The following is a 16968-nucleotide window of genomic DNA, read 5'->3' as shown; positions in this document are numbered from 1 at the left end:
GCCTGCTTCCTCCTCTCTCTCTGCCTGCCTCTCTGCCTACTTGTGATCTCTCTCTGTCAAATAAATAAATAAAATCTTAAAAAAAAAAAAAAAAAAGTCAATGAAACATTCATACCATTCCAAAGCATGAGTTTTCCAACTGGAAAACACTGCAGACAATTTCCCATGCTCAGGCCACTCCCTCCTTCCCCCTGGAGTACTTTACCCCAGATGTTATGAGCACGGCTGCTGCGCACTGTCTTCAGGTCTCTGCTCAACTGTCACCTGCTCAGTGAGCCCTACCCTGAACGTCCTATTTAAAACTGCAACCACTCCTGCTGGCATTCCTCACCACCTCCCAGGCTTCTCCCTTCTTGTCTCTCTGTGTGTTGACGTCTCCTCCTCATTGTTAGACTCTAAGGTCCCTGAAGGCAGGGACCTTGCCTGCCATAGTCTGCATTGCCTCTCCAGGACCTAAAATGGGGCTAGTGCATAGTAAGCACTGGAGAAAAACGGAATGAATTCACAGACGCAGCAAGTGTGGATAAGACGCAGAAGTGAGAACTAGCATGGCTGTAGTTAGCGCAAAGGTTCTGAGGGCAAATCCATAAAATTTCCACAACTTGTTGAATGCTAAGAAGAAAGATTATGCAATTACTTTCAAAACAGAAAATGAGAAGCTCAGGTCAAGTTATCTTCCTGGTCCATTCTTACGTATGTCACATCATATATTTAACAAGTTGAGAACATTTTTGTACTTGCTATTAGCTCCTCACATTTCCTTAGTGCTTCTGGCACGAGCTAGAAGAACTTTTTATGTCTCCATCTGCCCTCTCCCACTAACTGTTAGAAAAAAAGGTTTCTAAAAGCATTATTCTTGAAAACACAGGACAGGCTATATTTAGCATATATAAGGTCTGCTTTCTTCTTCAGAAACATAACTTCAGTTAAAAACATGATCTTTCATCCATGCCATCCATGGTTTATTATAGGGTAAACTGACTTATTTTTATTTACCTTCCCATAAAATCTTAGATTTCCCCTAAACAAAACTAGTTGATGCCTCTCTTAGTTTTTACTTGGAAATTCCAGAGACCCTGATTCTGGTTTCTATCGTTTTCTGAATCCAGACTTTTGTGGAAGCCCTGCCTTCTCTCATAGGAAGTGAGCCTAATGGTTAGGCAAGCAGCTATGTGGCCTAGAGCAGGAATCTTACCATTTCTTTATCTGAAAAACATGGCAATGGTACCACATTATTTTAAGACCCAGCCATCTCTGGGGGCACCTGGGTGGCTCAGTGGGTTAAAGCCTCTGCCTTCGGCTCAGGTCGTGATCCCAGGGTCCTGGGATCGAGCCCCGCATCAGGCCCTCTGCTCAGCAGGGAGCCTGCTTCTCTTCTCTCTCTGCCTGCCTCTTTGCCTACTTATGATCTCTGTCAAATAAACAAACAAAATCTAAAAAAAAAAAAGACCCAGCCAGCTCTGAAGACAAAAATGACAAGAACAACAACTTAGTTAATCCATCTCTAGGATCATGTAGCTAATGACTGACAGCCAAAGCTCAGAACAGATCTTTGTGCTGTGTTTACACAATAAATGAAAACATTAACAAAAAATTCCAATAATTCCACAGTATTTAAAGAAAACAAAAAGATACCTCTTCATATTCCCTCCCTTAGCTTATCCCATTCTCAGTTCCCACACAGACTGAGAGTATCACATCAATGGTTACTCAGGGGTACTCTTCCAGAGCTTTCCCTGTGTGTTCAATATACAGATACTTAGCTTTCTTTTCACACCCCAATAATCTAACTCCAAATTCTGTGTTCTTTCCAAAATAATTTTTATTTCGTACTTCCTTTTGTGATCTTTCACAATTCTAGGTTTGTATTCTATACCAAATGGATGCTTGAAAAACACTTTTGATAGTCAGGGCTGCTCAAGAATGGATTTTGGCCCCAGTAAAGTACATTTTTTTCTGATTCCTCAGGAACAGAAAACCAGCAAAAAAAAAAAACATATATATATATATATATATATATATATATAGGATTTTTCCTCAAGTGCCCTCTTGTCTGCTGGTTCCAAGAATTTGTACTAGACTCTCTCAAATTCTGGTCATCCCTGCAAAGGTTATCTAGCACATCATTTTCCTTCAAAGCTCACAGGGCTCATCATATGATAAAGAGGATGCTAATTCTAGGTAAAACTATAAAACAGACAATTAGGTGTAATTGTATTTTCATTCTAGGGAACACTAAACTAATTTCCTTAAGTTTTTTTGAGTGTGGAGGCTGAAATTTAAAAAATAGTTACATAGTTATATTTTAAAAAAAGACAATAAACTGGTGATCAATGAGACACAAGAGAACTGGGTTGTAACGCAACCTGAGCAAGGGACCCTAGTACCCTCCATGTGGTGGAAGCCCACAAGGGTCCTGGAGCTGACCCTGCCCAAGGAGCAGGCTCCAGCCTACAGTGTCATGTGGGAGACCCTGTCTGCCTTTTTGGCGTTAACTCACACCACTCCATGTCCTGCTCTGTATTCCAGTTCTATCCAAATACACTTTCTGGAACACACACACACACACACACACACACACACTCCAACACTGAACTTTAATGCCAAAGATTACCTAATAGTGAATTAAAACCTAAGGGGCTGGGATGCCTGGGTGGCTCAGTCGGTTAAGCATCTATCTTCAGCTGACGTCATGATCCTGGGGTCTTGGACGTGAGCCCCACGTCAGGCTCTGGACTCCGCACTCAGCAGGGAGTCTGCTTCTCCCTTTGCCCCTCCCCCTGCTTATGTGCTCTCTCTCGCTCACTCCAATAAATAAATAAAATCTTGGGGAGGAAAAAAAAAACCTAAGGGGCTAGCAAAACTACTCTACCACTTACTGAATGCCTGACTTGGGTAAATTACTTAATTCTCGGGGCACCTGGGTGGCTCAGTGGGTTAAAGCCGCTGCCTTCAGCTCAGGTCATGATCTCAGGGTCCTGGGACTGAGCCCTGCATCGGGCTCTCTGCTCAGCAGGGAGTGTGCTTCCCCGCCCCCCTTCCACCTCTCTGCCTACTTGTGATCTCTGTCTGTCAAATTAAAAAAAAAAAAAAATTACTTAATTCTCTATGCTTGAGCTGTCACCCTGGTAAAGTGAGGATGATGAAATAGTATCTGGCTCACAGAGTTTTTACAAGAATGGAATGAGTTAATATATACAAAGGTTTAGAAGAATCCCTGGCATATAGTAAGTGCTATACACATGCCAGCAATTTTTGTTATTTCAAATTGAGTATAAAGGCTTAAGAAAAACTTTGTAAGAAAGGAGAGAGAATGTGTGCACATGCAAATGTACGAGTAGGACGGAGGGGCAGGAGAGGGAGGAGAGGGAGAGAGGGAATCTTAAGCAGTCCCACAACTGGCATGGAGCCCTATGTGGGGGCTTGATCTCATGACCCTAGGATTATGACCTGAGCTGAAGTCAGGAGCCAGACACTTAACCGACTAAGCCAGCCAGGTACCCCAAGAAAAACTAACTTTTTGAATTAAAACTTTAATAAGTTGAATATTTATTAAAAGACAAATGTTTGTAAGCATTTCACTTAAACACAAAGCCTTGTCTTAGTCCAGAAAAGCCTACTGACCACAAGTCGGTCACCTTTGAGTTTCTCCCAAACCCACATACTCAATAAACCCCAGCTACTGGCTAAGTGGGTGAACTCAATGCTGATCCGTCAACAGGTATTGCCTACCAGCACCTACAATGCACGGACACACCATGCCTGAAGTCAGCCAATGGAGACCAGAGATCAGTTGAGATCCCAACGGCAGTGTTCTACAGAAGTGATCTTATTTAAGACGCACCTGTTCTAGGAGCTGGCCGATATTGATACTAATCCCTTTTTTATAGTAATTTCAGCAGAAAAACTAGAGATTATTTAACTGAGTCAATCAAGGTACTTTGAGAAGAAAATACCTACTTCCAAAGTTTTCTATTACATGTTGAAGACTAAAATGTTCTCTTTCAAAGTGATGCTAAATTTTTGGAGGCAGGTTAAAAAAATGTTTTTAGTTATAGTCCACTTCGATTAAAGATGGTTTTAAAGTGTTGTTTGGGTGAGACACTAAGGCCAAATCAGAAGTAAAGTATCCCGAGCTAGAACACACGCGCATGTTAAATGTTAGCCATGGTGACTGCATGCTAAGGAGTAAAGAAAAGCAAGACTCACCTCAAAGTTGTACTTTCTCATCTGGTTGAAGTGTCTGCAGTACAGGTAGAGCATGCCGATGCTGCTGCCTACAGCAATGTAGTCCCCATTGGTATCGAGAGCTGTGAGGTAGACCACAATAGAGCGGAAGCCCTTCTGGACCTTTGTGGGAATGGCATTGAGGAGATAGTACAAGGGGCAGAACTCTCGGAATGTAATGGGCTCTGATACTGATGCCATGGCCAAGGTTGTCACAGATGATCTTCAGGCAGGAAAAGGAGTGTTTACTTGGCATCTGGGGAAACCTGGGGGCTGAAGAACAAGGCGTTATAATTCTTTCAACCTCTAGTCATGCCAAAAAGAAGTCATGAATAGCAGTGGGAGGATGGAACTTGCGGGTGGGTAAAATTGTAGGTGGAGTTCAACGGAATGAAGAAAGTACCTGGTTTCATCAGGATCACTTTTGAGCATTTTAATTCAACAGGCACTTCCATACATATGGGCCCTGTAATTCACATTGTGCTAAGTACTGTGGAGGAATGGGAGGAACATTAAAAATAGTTCTTATTCTCAAGTAGTTTATGATCTAGCCAGGCAGGCAAAAGAAACAGTGAAGACACACAAAACCTCATGTGGTTGGTGCTAATCTGTGGTCTTGATGAGAAGAGGGAGGGAGCAATGTGGAAGGGCTTCACTGGAAACATCCTGAACTATGAAGCCCTCCAAGAGGAACGGAACGTGGAAAAGAGAAACAGGAAAGACACTGTACCAGGAGAACAATGAACCAGTCCTGATGGAGAAACACACTCACTACTGAGACAGCAGAGAAATGTGTCCCCCAGCTGGATGTCTGCAGCCTCCTTGACACCCAGAGACTCAGTTATACAACGGTTCCACCATGAGACCAATACCTCTTGGTGCTCTAAATTCAAAACTTCCCTCAATAAGGATACTCAGTCCTCGCATAGCGTGTTGTAATTTATGATGTGCTTAATCACTCGTTGAACCCTTACCCTACCTGTAAGATCAGTGGTGTCAGCCCCAACTTTGAGAGAAAGGTACTAAGGACACAAGGGTCACAAGACTTGCCCAAGACCACACAGCCAAGACCTGAATCTAGGTCTTCTCCCTCCAAGTCCTGGGCCCTTCCGATCCCAGAGTCACAGTTCCGACAGACAAGCAGCAGCTATAGATGGGTGTCTTGTCCCTGATTCGAGCCGGAGGCGTATTTCACTCCTTCAGTTCCATGGAGACTAAGCCCCTCTAGTAAAAACTTGTTGGGATGCTGGATTTGGAACTGTGGGTTTTCTATTCCTATAGAGTTGACCAACCAACTTCCAAGTTCTCTTATAATGAAACTCCCACCCAATTCACTGTCACCCAGGAGCCCTTGCATTGGCTGTTCCTTCTACTGGAATGCTCTTTCTCCAAATGTGACTCAGATTTTGCTTCTTCTCGGCATGTAGGTCTCTGCTAAAATGTCCCCCTCTCCACAAGATCCCACCTGCCCACCCCCTAAAGTGGGCTTCCTACCACCACCGAGTACTCTCTATTCGCCTCTCCCTGCTTTGCCTTCTCACATATCCTTTTTCTTTGCTGTTGACTGGCCATCTCTGCCTGACCCCCTCTACCATCACTGGTCCATAAGGCCCACAGGAATAGGCCCACATCTGCTTCACTCACCCTATAGCCCCCACCACCTAGAAAAGGATCAGGTATAACAGAGGCACTCAGTAAGTATTTACTGAATAGCTGACTGAGTATAAAGAAGGAAAATTTGCAAGGAAGGAATGAGTGACAAGAATGGAAGACCAGCAAAATATCTTTTCGCCACTACGGCCCCATTCAATGCTGGAATAATAACCCCCTGGATGTGTATGGCATATCCAGTGTTCCAAGCATTCTCAGACTCCTGATCTGTTTGATAATCACAACAGTCAATCCAGTGAAGCAAGCAGGGTCATTTATGAGAGCCCTCCTAAAGGTAACAATAAGAATCATATCCCTCTGTGACGTTTAAGAAAACTTACTTAATACACCCTTTTGTAGCAGAGACTGAAGCTCTGGGAGGTTCAGAAATGTGCCCAAGCTCCCACAGCTTTAAATGCCTAGTGCAACAGGCATCTACATGAGAATGTCGGTTCTGCTCATACAGCAACACAGCTTGTAAACTTAGAACTTTTTTTTTTTAAAGATTTTTATTTTATTTATTTGACAGAGAGAGAGAGAGATCACAAGGAGGCAGAGAGGCAGGCAGAGAGAGAGGAAGAAGCAGGCTCCCTGGAGCAGAGAGCCGGATGTGGGGCTCGGTCCCAGGACCCTGAGATCATGACCTGAGCTGAAGGCAGCAGCTTAACCCACTGAGCCACCCAGGCGCCCCAACTTAGAACTTTTTAAGAGCAAGACCGATCTTTGGTTTCTGCAAGTATTCCAGAAAGGTGGGCAAGGTTCGCACGATGCAGAAATCAAATGGAAATGAAATGGCTCTTAGGCAAACTCAAGTGAGAACAGCTGCTGACAGACACCGTGGGAAAGGAGGCAGGTCATTCAAGCACATGGGACTCTAACTCCAAAACACCAACAGCAGCAGCAATAACGGTAATAGCTACTGAGGTTACATCACAGCAACGATCCTTAGCACACTAACTCGTGACATCCTCACAAAATATCCTAGGAGGTCAGGACCACTGTTACCTCCACTTCTGAGATGAGGAAACTGCTCCCATTTCAACAATCGTCTTTCCATCTTCAAGTATCAGAGCAGAATAGGAGCAACAAAGGCTTTGCTACCTCAATGAGTCTGTGCATGCAAACACACTGTAAGTTTGCATAATTTACATAATGTTTTTAAAATGAAATTTTCTTTTATAACAGTCATAAATGTTTACTGTCAAAAAATTGGAATATGGAAAATTACAAGGAACTAAATAAATGCCACTCATAACCCCCCCCACAGAGATGCGCTACGTATACAGATGGCTACAGACACGCAGGCACGCACTTAATAATTATCACAAGCACTTGCCCTGTCATTAAATGTTCCCCTAGGACGTGATTTTTAAAGACTCTACAGAAAAACTGCAGAGGACACACTGTATACATAAATCAAAAATTTCCCAACCAAAATGTTTTACTTTCTACTTTAGCGGGCAAGGCCTCCTAGGAAGCAAGTGGAAAATACTAAGCAGTTCACAAATGTCAGCTGGCAAAATTTTCCTCCTTTAAAAGGCATTTTCCACAAAGTAGCTTTGTCAAAATATGACATTTATATTTAAAAAATTAATTCACTTGATGTGATACTATTCACTGACAGCTCCATAATCTCTGTAGAGGGGATTTCAGACTGCGGTCTGGTTTGAAGAGGGCCAGAGGATTCATCCTGAAGCTCAGCTGCAGAGCAGGCACGCTCTTCTAACTTGGACTGCATGTTTATTTGTGGTGGCTTAGTAGGTACTAATGGATAATATAGAAGGTCAGAGTCCCGGGAATCATCTCTTTGGCACAATCAATAATAATTCTAAAAGCTTCAAAAACCCTCTCCTTCACCCCTACAACTCCTCACCTCATTCCATTCACTCTGTTTCCTAATCTAAGTCACACCTGTTCCTTTCTCACCATCTCTGTGGCCACACCCAAGATGAAGCCATCACACATTGCACCTGAACCTCTATAGCAATCTTCTAATGACGGCTCTCCTGCTTCCACACCTGACCTCTGGGACCTGTGCTCTTACAAAGCAGTCAGAGTGAACTCTGTGACTTCATCAAAATTTAAAACCTTCTGTGCTCCTAAAAAAAAAAAAACACAGTACCAACACACTGAAAAGACAACTCACAGAACTGGGATAAATATTTGTTGATCACATATCTGATAATGCATTTGTACCCATAACATATTAAAAAACTCTTTAAACCTCAATAATAAAGAAACAATTCTTAAATGGGCAAAGGATCTGAGTACACATTTCTCCAAAGAAGACACAAAAATGGCCAATAGGCACAGTAAAGATGCTCACCATCATTAATCATCAGGGAGATGCAAAACGAAAGGACAATGAGCTACCACTTTAAACACTAAGATAGCTATAATAATAAAAAAAAAAAGACATAATATATATTAGCAAGAATGTAAAGAAACTGAAATCCTCATACACTGCCGGTAGAAAATAAAATGATAAGGCAGCCACTATGAAAAAGTCTAGCAGTTAAACAAGAGTTACCACATAACCCAGCAATACGTACACGATAATACATATAGACATATGTCTACACAAAAATATTATGAAGGTAATAATATTAAAAATAAAAATGTTTAGAGGCACCTGGGTAGCTCAGTGGGTTAAGCCTCTGCCTTCAGCTCAGGTCATGGTCTCAGGGTCCTGGGATAGAGCCCCTCATCGGGCTCTCTGCTCAGCGGGGAGCCTGTTTCCCCCTCTCTCTCTGCCTGTTTCTCTGCCTACTTGTGATCTCTGTCTGTCAAATAAATAAAATCTTTAAAAAAAAAAGTAAAGGGGCACCTGGGTGGCTCAGTGGGTTAAGCCTCTGCCTTCAGCTCAGGTCATGGTCTCAGGGTCCTGGGATAGAGCCCCTCATCGGGCTCTCTGCTCAGCAGGGAGCCTGTTTCCCCCTCTCTCTCTGCCTGTTTCTCTGCCTACTTGTGATCTCTGTCTGTCAAATAAATAAAATCTTTAAAAAAAAAGTAAAGGGGCACCTGGGTGGCTCAGTGGGTTAAGCCTCTGCCTTCGGCTCAGGTCATGATCTCAGGGTCCTGGGATCGAGCCCCACATCAGGCTCTCTGCTCGGCAGGGAGCCTGCTTCCCCCTCTCTCTCTGCCTTCCTCTCTACCTACTTGTGATCTTTCTCTGTCAAATAAATAAATAAGTAAAATCTTTAAAAAAAAAGTAAAAATGTTTAAAAATACGAATTGTCCATCAAAATAACAGTATATCCACACAATGGAATATGAATCAATAAAAAGGAGTGAAGTTCTGATACATGCTACAACATGATGAACTTTGGAAACATGGCGCTAAGTGAAAGAAGACAGACACACAAAACCACATATTGATTCCATTTATATGATATGCTCAGAATAAGCAAAACTATACAAACAAAAAGTAAATCAGTGACTGCCTGGGATGGGAGTGGGGGTGACTGCTAAATGGTATGGGGTTTCTTTTGAGAGTAATGACAAAGTTCTTTATGGACATTGGGAAAGTTATGTGCTATGGTGAGTGCTGTGAAGTGCATAAACTTGGCGATTCACAGACCTGTATTCCTGGGGCTAATAATACATTATATGTTCATTAGAAAATAAAAAATTATTTTAAAATATTTAAAATAAATTGATTGTAGTGATGGTTTCATATTTCTGTGATATACTAAAAACCACTGAATTGTACACTTTAAATGGGTAAATTATATGGCATGTGAACTATATCTCTTAAAGAAAAGGGAGAAAAAGGAGAAGAAACAGCTGTCCAACATCCATTCATCCTAAAAACTTCTGTAAACTAGGAATAGAGAGGAATTTCCTCAAGCTGACAAGGAATATCTGCAAAAAGCAATAGTTAACATCATTCTTAATGATAAGACACTCAAAGCTTCCCCATGAAGATCAGGTACAAGGGAAAGACCTCGTGTCACCACTCCTTTTCAACATTATACTGGAAGTTCCAGCTAATGCAATAAGACAAGAAAAAGAAATAAAAAGTATACAGTTTAGGAAGGAAGAAATAAAACTCTCTTTGTTTGCAGATGACATGATCATCTATGTAGAAAGTCTTGAAGAATCAACAAAAAACTCCTGACACTAATAAGCAATTATATCAAGGTTATAATACAACTTAACATACAAAAGCCAACTGCTTTCCTATATACCAGTTATGACAAATGGAATTTGAAATTAAAAACACAATTCTACTTACATTAGCACTGCCCAAATGGAAATACTTAAATATAAATCTAACATAATATCTATAAGATCAGTATGAGGAAAACTACAAAACTCCCACGAACAAAATCAGAGAACTAAATAAATGGAAAGATATCCCATGCTCATGGACAAGAAGATTCAATATTGTCCAGATGTGAATTCTTCCCAATTTGCTCTACAGATCTGATGCAATCCCAATTAAAATCTCAGGCAAATTATTTTGTGGATATCAACAAAACTATTTTGAAGTTTATATAAAGAGGCAAAGAACCAGAAAAGCCAACACAATAGAAGGAGAAGAACAAAGCTATAAGACTGATACTACCTGACTGCCAAACATACCATAAAGCTATACTAATCAAGACAGTGTGGTATTGGCAAAAGAACAAATACACCAACAGAACAGAAGAGAGAACCCAGAAATAGACTGGCACAAATATAGTTAACTGATTCTTGACAAAGCAGCAAAGGCAATAAATGGAGTAGAGACAGTCTTTTCAGCAAATGGTACTGAAACAACATCCACATACCAAAAAAAAAAAAAAAGATTCTAGACATGGAACTTATACCCTTCACAAAAATTAACTCAAAATGGATCACAGGCTTAAACGTAAAGCACAAAACTATAAAACTCCTACAAGAAAACAGAGGAGAGGGGTGTCTGGATGGCTCAGTTGGTTAAATGTCTGACTTCAGTAGTGATCCTGGGGTCCTGGGATTGAGTCCCATGTCCGACTCCCTGCTCAACAGGGAGCCTGCTTCTCCCTTTCCCTCTGCTGCTCCCCCTGTTTGTGCTTTCTTGCTTGTTCTCTCTCTCACTCTCTCTCTCAAATAAATAAATGAAATCTTTAAAAAAATACATAAGAGAAAACATGGATGACTTTTAGTATGGTGATGACATTTATTTATTTTTTTTAAAGATTTTATTTATTTATTTGACAGACAGAAATCACAAGCAGGCGGCGGGGGGGCAGATTCCCTGCTGAGCAAGGAGCCTGATGTGGGACTCGATCCCAGGACCCTGAGATCATGACCTGAGCCGAAGGCAGAGGCTCAACCCACTGAGCCACCCAGGTGCCCCTGGTGATGACATTTTAGATGCAATACCAAAGACATGATCCATGAAAGAAATAATTGATAAGCTAGACTTCATTAAAACTAAAAGCTCTGCACAAGACAATCTCAAGGGAATGAGAAGACAAGCCAGGCTGGGAGAAAATATTGGCAAAAGACTCATCTGACAAAGGGCTGCTATCCACAATATACAAAGAACTCTTAAAACTCAACAGTAAAGGGGCGCCTGGGTGGCTCAGAGGGTTAAAGCCTCTGCTTCGGCTCAGTTCGTGATCTCAGGGTCCTGGGATCGAGCCCCGCATCAGGCTCTCTGCTCAGCGGGGAGCCTGCTTCCCTCTCTCTCTCTCTATGCCTGCCTCTATGCCTACTTTTGATCTCTGTCAAATAAATAAAAATCTTAAAAAAAAAAAAACAACTCAACAGTAAAAAACAACCCAATTTAAAAATGGGCCAAAGACCTAAAAGACACCTCACCAGAGAAGATATATGGATGGCAAATAAGCATGTGAAAAGGTGTTCTACACAATATGTCATCAGGGAAATGAAGATTAAAATGAGGTACATGCCTATTAGAACAACCAAATCCCCAACACTGACAACATCAAATGCTGGTGAGGATGTGGTGCAACAGGGACTTTCATTCGTTGCTGGTGGGTATGTGAAATGGTACAGTCACTTTGGAAGACAATGTTTTTGTTTTGTTCTCTTTTTATAAAACTAAACAATCTGGGTGTCTAGCTGACACAGTCTGTAGAGCATGCAACTCTTGATCTTGGGGTCGTGAGTTTGAGCCCCATACTGGGCACTGAACCTACTTAAAAAAAAACAACAAACTAATCTGAACATAATCTTATTGTATCATCCAGCAATTACATTCCTTGCTATTTATCCAAAAGAATTGCAGACTTATGTTCATATACAAACCTTCACCCAGATATTTATACCAGCTTTATTCATAATTGTTAAAACTTGTAAGCAACTAAGATATCCTTCAGTAGGTGAATGTATAAATAAACGATGGTATATTCAGACGATGGACTATTACTCAGTATTAAAAAGACATGGGCCATAAGCCATGAAAGGAGAGAGAGGAACCTTAAACGCATATCACTAAGTGAAAGAAGCCAGTCTGCAAAGGCTACATGCTGTATCATTTCAACTATGCAGCGTTCTGGAGAAGGCGAACTTTGGAGGCAGTAGATCAATGGCTGTCAGGGGCTGTGCGGGGAGGGGAAGGGATGAATAAACTAAATAAAAGCACAGACTTTTAGGGCAGCGAAAATACTGATACCATAATGACAGACACATGTCATTACACATTCATCCAAACCCACGGGATGTGCGCCACCAAAAGTTAGCCCAAAAGTAAATGACGGACTCTGGTTGATTATGATGTGTCAGTGTAGGTTCGTCCATTGTAACAAATGTTCTGATGTTGGTACTGGGGGAGACCGAGCATGTGCAGGGATATATGAGAAATCCGCACCTTCTCTTCAACTTTCCTGTGAACCTAAAACTGCTTTGAAGAAAGTCTTTTTTTTTTTAATATAAGAATTCTCCGAAAGATAAATGGGTAGGTCTCACACTACCATCTGATTCAAAATTCCTCAGGGGTTCCCCAGTGCTCCCAGAAAAACCCCATGCCTTTCAGTGGCCTACATAAGGCTCCGCGGGGCCAGCCTTCCTGGTTCCGTCCCTCACGTACCTGTCCCTCCCAACCTGTCTGGTTGTCAATCTCAATTAAATGCTCCTGCGGCACTGACCCACTCTCTTCCTACTCAGGCCTCTATTCCCTCTACTCCAGCGATCTTTCCTCTCCCTCACAAACCTGGCTTCACGAAGGGCCTCCCTGAGCACAGCGTGCAGTGCTTCGGCCCCTCCTCTCTGTCATGTCACCACGTGTGCATCCTTCACACTCTCATCACAAACTTTAGTCCCTTTATTTGCTAAGCAGGTTAATGATCATCACTCCTGAAAATATAAGCAACAAATGTAAACCCTAATAACCTAACAATATCTTTGGCACAGAGTAGATACTCAATAAAGACCTGCTGAATGAATAATACAATGTTAACTTCAGGTCTTACTGCAAAAGAATATTCCCCACCCAATCTTTAAAATCAACAGTGCTTCCTGGGTCACAGATACGTCCATTAAAAAGACAAGACACCACTCTGCAACATTCTTCTTCCAGACAGGATGCTTCCCTCCTCCAGGGGTACCTACCATCAACCCCCTACACCTGCAAGGGGGTCAGCGGACCTTCATGCTGACTGACAGCGGCCTAATGCCACCTCGGTGGGCAGTTGTTCAAAACTGGAGCAAGGACATCAATACATAGTCTAAATCGTTCACTTAGTACTACAGGAACCATGAGTTTCCTGAGCACTGTACAACTCAGGACTGTCTCCCAAGTCTCGAGGAAGACAATAGTGTCCCTGGGGCACCTGGGTGGCTTAGTGGATTAGGCCTCTGCCTTTGGCTCGGGTCATGATCTCAGGGTCCTGGGATTGAGTCCCGCGTCGGGCTCTCTGCTCAGCGGGGAGCCTTGCTTCCTCCTCTCTCTCTGCCTGCCTCTCCGCCTACTTCTGATCTCTGTCAAATAAATTTTAAAAAAAATTAGAAAAGTTAGAACACAATAGTGTCCCTGTTGTACAGTCTATTCTTAAAGTCTGACCAAAACATCTATCATTCTTCCAAGTGTTAAAGTTTCATGGCTGAGTGTAATAAGACTGAAGCAGTCATTTACCTTCCAGATTAAATGTTGTTACTTCCCCGCTGCCATGGTCTGTCACTGGCTAGGCAGACGAAAGCATGGGAGGAGAACATTTTTTAAAAAATGGTACCTGGGTGGTTGGTGGTCAGTTAAGTATCTGACTCTTAATTGTGGCTCAGGTCATGATCTCGAGGTGGTGAGATCGAGCCCCACGTTGGGGTCTGGGCTCAGTGTGGCGTCTACTTGCGACTCTCTCCTCTGCCCCTCCCCTGCACTATTTCTCTTCTCAAATAAACAAAGCTTTAGAAAAACGAATGGTCTGTGTCCAACTTGATGCCAGGCCACTCTTCCTTCCACACACTCCACACTGCAGCTGCAAAGGGCTTCCTGCCACAGTCCCTGAACATGCCATGACCTGTAGGTCTTTGCAAAGCCCCCCCCCTTCCCGCCCCCTCCAACACACACACTGTAAGAACTAGTTCTCCCCTAGGAGACCTTCGCAGACTGCTTCTGACGCTTAGTTGGTCTTTCTCGGCTCTCGGAGAACATTCTGCCCCTCATTATCAAACAGCAGCCCATCGTTTGATTTCCAGCTTCTCTAATGGACTCTTCGTAGTCTTCACCCATGGCCTTCTTGTCTGTATCCTCTGCGGTGCTTCCAAAGACCACCAGTGTCTGGTATAATCAGCCCTCAACTACTGTTTGTTCAGTTGAGCTCTCAAAACACTATGCCAGGATTCCCCAAGGTTGACAACCCAAAATACAAGACCACGCTACCTTAGTTGCAGCCACCATTTTGCAAAAGTTCCCTGGTCTCTTAAGCCCAGGCCCAAATAATACCCTCGTTTCAACTGAACACACACTTTGAACAATTGCTCACTTCTACCTCAGCAGTTCGTGGAACTGTTAACTACTCCCTCCCAACTCTACCAAGCTCCTTGTGCTTTGCCATATCTAGAAATCTCTCCATGCTTGAACCAAAGCTTGTTTTCATTATACGTAGAACTGTTACCTGATCGCTCCTCCATGTTTCCAAGTTCAATCAACTGCTCTTCCTGATGCTGTTACCTTCCTTCCCCCCCCCCCCCCCAGTTCCAGTAGCCATCCTGTCCAAACTACAGAAGCTACTATAAAATTTACTTCCTCAGACTCGGAAGTGTTACCTTTCTAGGAGAGGACTGGAAAACAAATCCAGTGGAGGCCGATATTCTACTGAAAAACACACGATCGCTACAAAATAACTGAAACCTAAGAAAGCTACATACGGGTCATCCCTTCAGGAAGACTATCCTTATCCCATCTTCCCCATTGCAGTCTCAAAGCCAGTCCTGAAAACTGAGGTAAAGCAACCCCTGTACCTGCGCAGGCTGGTTCTCAGGTTAGAAAGCTCCCTGAGGGCAGGGACTGAGACCACAGCATCCCTAGCACCTGGTACGTTGCTGGCATGTAACGGACCCCAAGCAATACGTGGTGGATGAACAAACATGGGATGTAAACTGGGCTATCAAAACCCCACAAGGTCAGAAGCGTATCAAGGTGCACTTTGCTGGGTGTGGAAGAGTGCGAAAAGCTTAGGAGCCCAGGAGACAATGGTGACTACACAAAATAGAGGAGCTTTACTCCCAGATTCTGCTCATACTGGGTTTACCAGAAGGAAGGCAACCCCAAGTGCAACTCATCACCCCAGCAGATAAAGCAAGCGTGGGCCCAGGCTGGAACCCCCACATTCTGCCAACAGATGGAACAGAAGGGACAGAACACAGTAAGATTCCTGAGTCTCAGCAAGAAAGTGAGGACGAGGGGCGCCTGGGTGGCTCAGTGGGTTAAAGCCTCTGCCTTCGGCTCAGATCATGATCTCAGGGTCCTGGGATCGAGCCCCACATCCGGCTCTCTGCTCAACGGGGAGCCTGCTTCCCCCACCCCCTGCCTGCCTCTCTGCCTGCTTGTGATCTCTCTCGCTCTCTCTGTTAGATAAATAAATAAATAAAAAGAAAGAAAGAAAGGAGGAAGAACAAAGAGCAGGGAAGAGAAGTGCAAGTAGGGCAGTGGGGGCTGCGTCTTACTGAACTGTATCAGGTGCCAGGCGCTGTGCTCCTCAGCGCTTTACAGTCACTGACCCATTTGATTCTCCACCAACACAGGGGTAGAAACCGTTATCATCTCCTTCTACCGACGATGAAACAGCAGCGCAGCGAGGTGGTACCGCTTCCCAGCTAGGAAGGGGCAAGTGCTGTGACCCAAATGCGGGTCTGACTCCAGGGTACCCTATTCTTGAAGCCTCAGCACCTATTCTGCCTCCCAGGCCCTAACGCAGCACTGACGAGGGGTCCTTCGTTTACCCATTTAACGACCACCTCCTGAGCACCTACTGGGTACGTGCCAAGGTCTGTGCCGGCAGCGGCGGTGCGCGGCGGAGGGAACCGGACTGGCAGGGTCGGGGGATTGAACTTAAAGTCAGTCATGAGACGCCGGCGGTGGGAGCCGCGGGCCGGCAGGCAGGGGGACGGGGGACGGGGCTGGGGGACGAGAGCGGAGGGATGAGGGATGACGGCCGAGGGATGAGGGACCAGGGTGCGGCAGACGCGAGGGAAGGCGCCGAGTGGGAGGAGCGAGGGCCCGGGGATGGCGTCGGCGGGCCAGCGGGGCCGACGACGCGTGGACGACCGCCGCCGCCCTCCGCGGACCGCTGGCTTTTGCCGGGCGCCTCCAGTGCTGTGGCATTCGGGCTCGGCCACCCGGCGCGGGCGACGCAGAGGCTGGGAACGGGGGCGAGACGGGCCGTGCGACCCTGAGGCGCCGAGGCCAGGGAAGCGCGGCCTGGGGGAGGCGTGAGCGGCGGCGGGGAGACGGAGGAAGGGGCGCGGGCGGACCGCGGGGGCAGCGGGGCCAACAGCGGCGACGCCGGACTCACCTCCCACGGCGGCCCCTCAGGACTCGCTGGCCCGGCCCCTCAGGACTCGCTGGCCCGGCCCGGCCGGAGGAGGCGGGGACCGACTCCGGGCCGCAGGGGCTGCCGGGAGCCCGTTCCCCGGGCAACGGGGCAGGCACCGCGCAGT

The 16968-nt window shown here is 44.7% G+C and overlaps 1 protein-coding gene across 3 annotated transcripts in view; it reads right to left on the bottom strand.

The window, feature by feature from the left end:
- The window catches only part of TECPR2 (tectonin beta-propeller repeat containing 2), a 96428-nt gene extending 79464 nt beyond the window's left edge, over positions 1 to 16964 (bottom strand). For 2 of the 3 annotated variants that reach the window (XM_046008760.1, XM_046008762.1), the window contains exons 1-2: positions 16824 to 16964; positions 4210 to 4500 (exon numbers count right to left, since the gene is read on the bottom strand). In XM_046008760.1, the coding sequence (XP_045864716.1) occupies positions 4210 to 4428 (219 nt within the window). In that variant the 5' untranslated portion in view covers positions 4429 to 4500; positions 16824 to 16964. The remainder of the gene's footprint in view (positions 1 to 4209; positions 4501 to 16823) is intronic. The other variant, XM_046008759.1, reaches the window with a different exon arrangement.
- Between the last annotated feature and the right edge of the window lie 4 nt (positions 16965 to 16968).

This window comes from Meles meles, chromosome 6 (assembly GCF_922984935.1).
Source record: "Meles meles chromosome 6, mMelMel3.1 paternal haplotype, whole genome shotgun sequence".
NCBI classification, from domain to species: Eukaryota; Metazoa; Chordata; class Mammalia; order Carnivora; family Mustelidae; genus Meles; species Meles meles.
The sequence above is the reverse complement of the archived record's forward strand: the minus strand, read 5'-3'. Positions and strand labels throughout refer to the sequence as shown.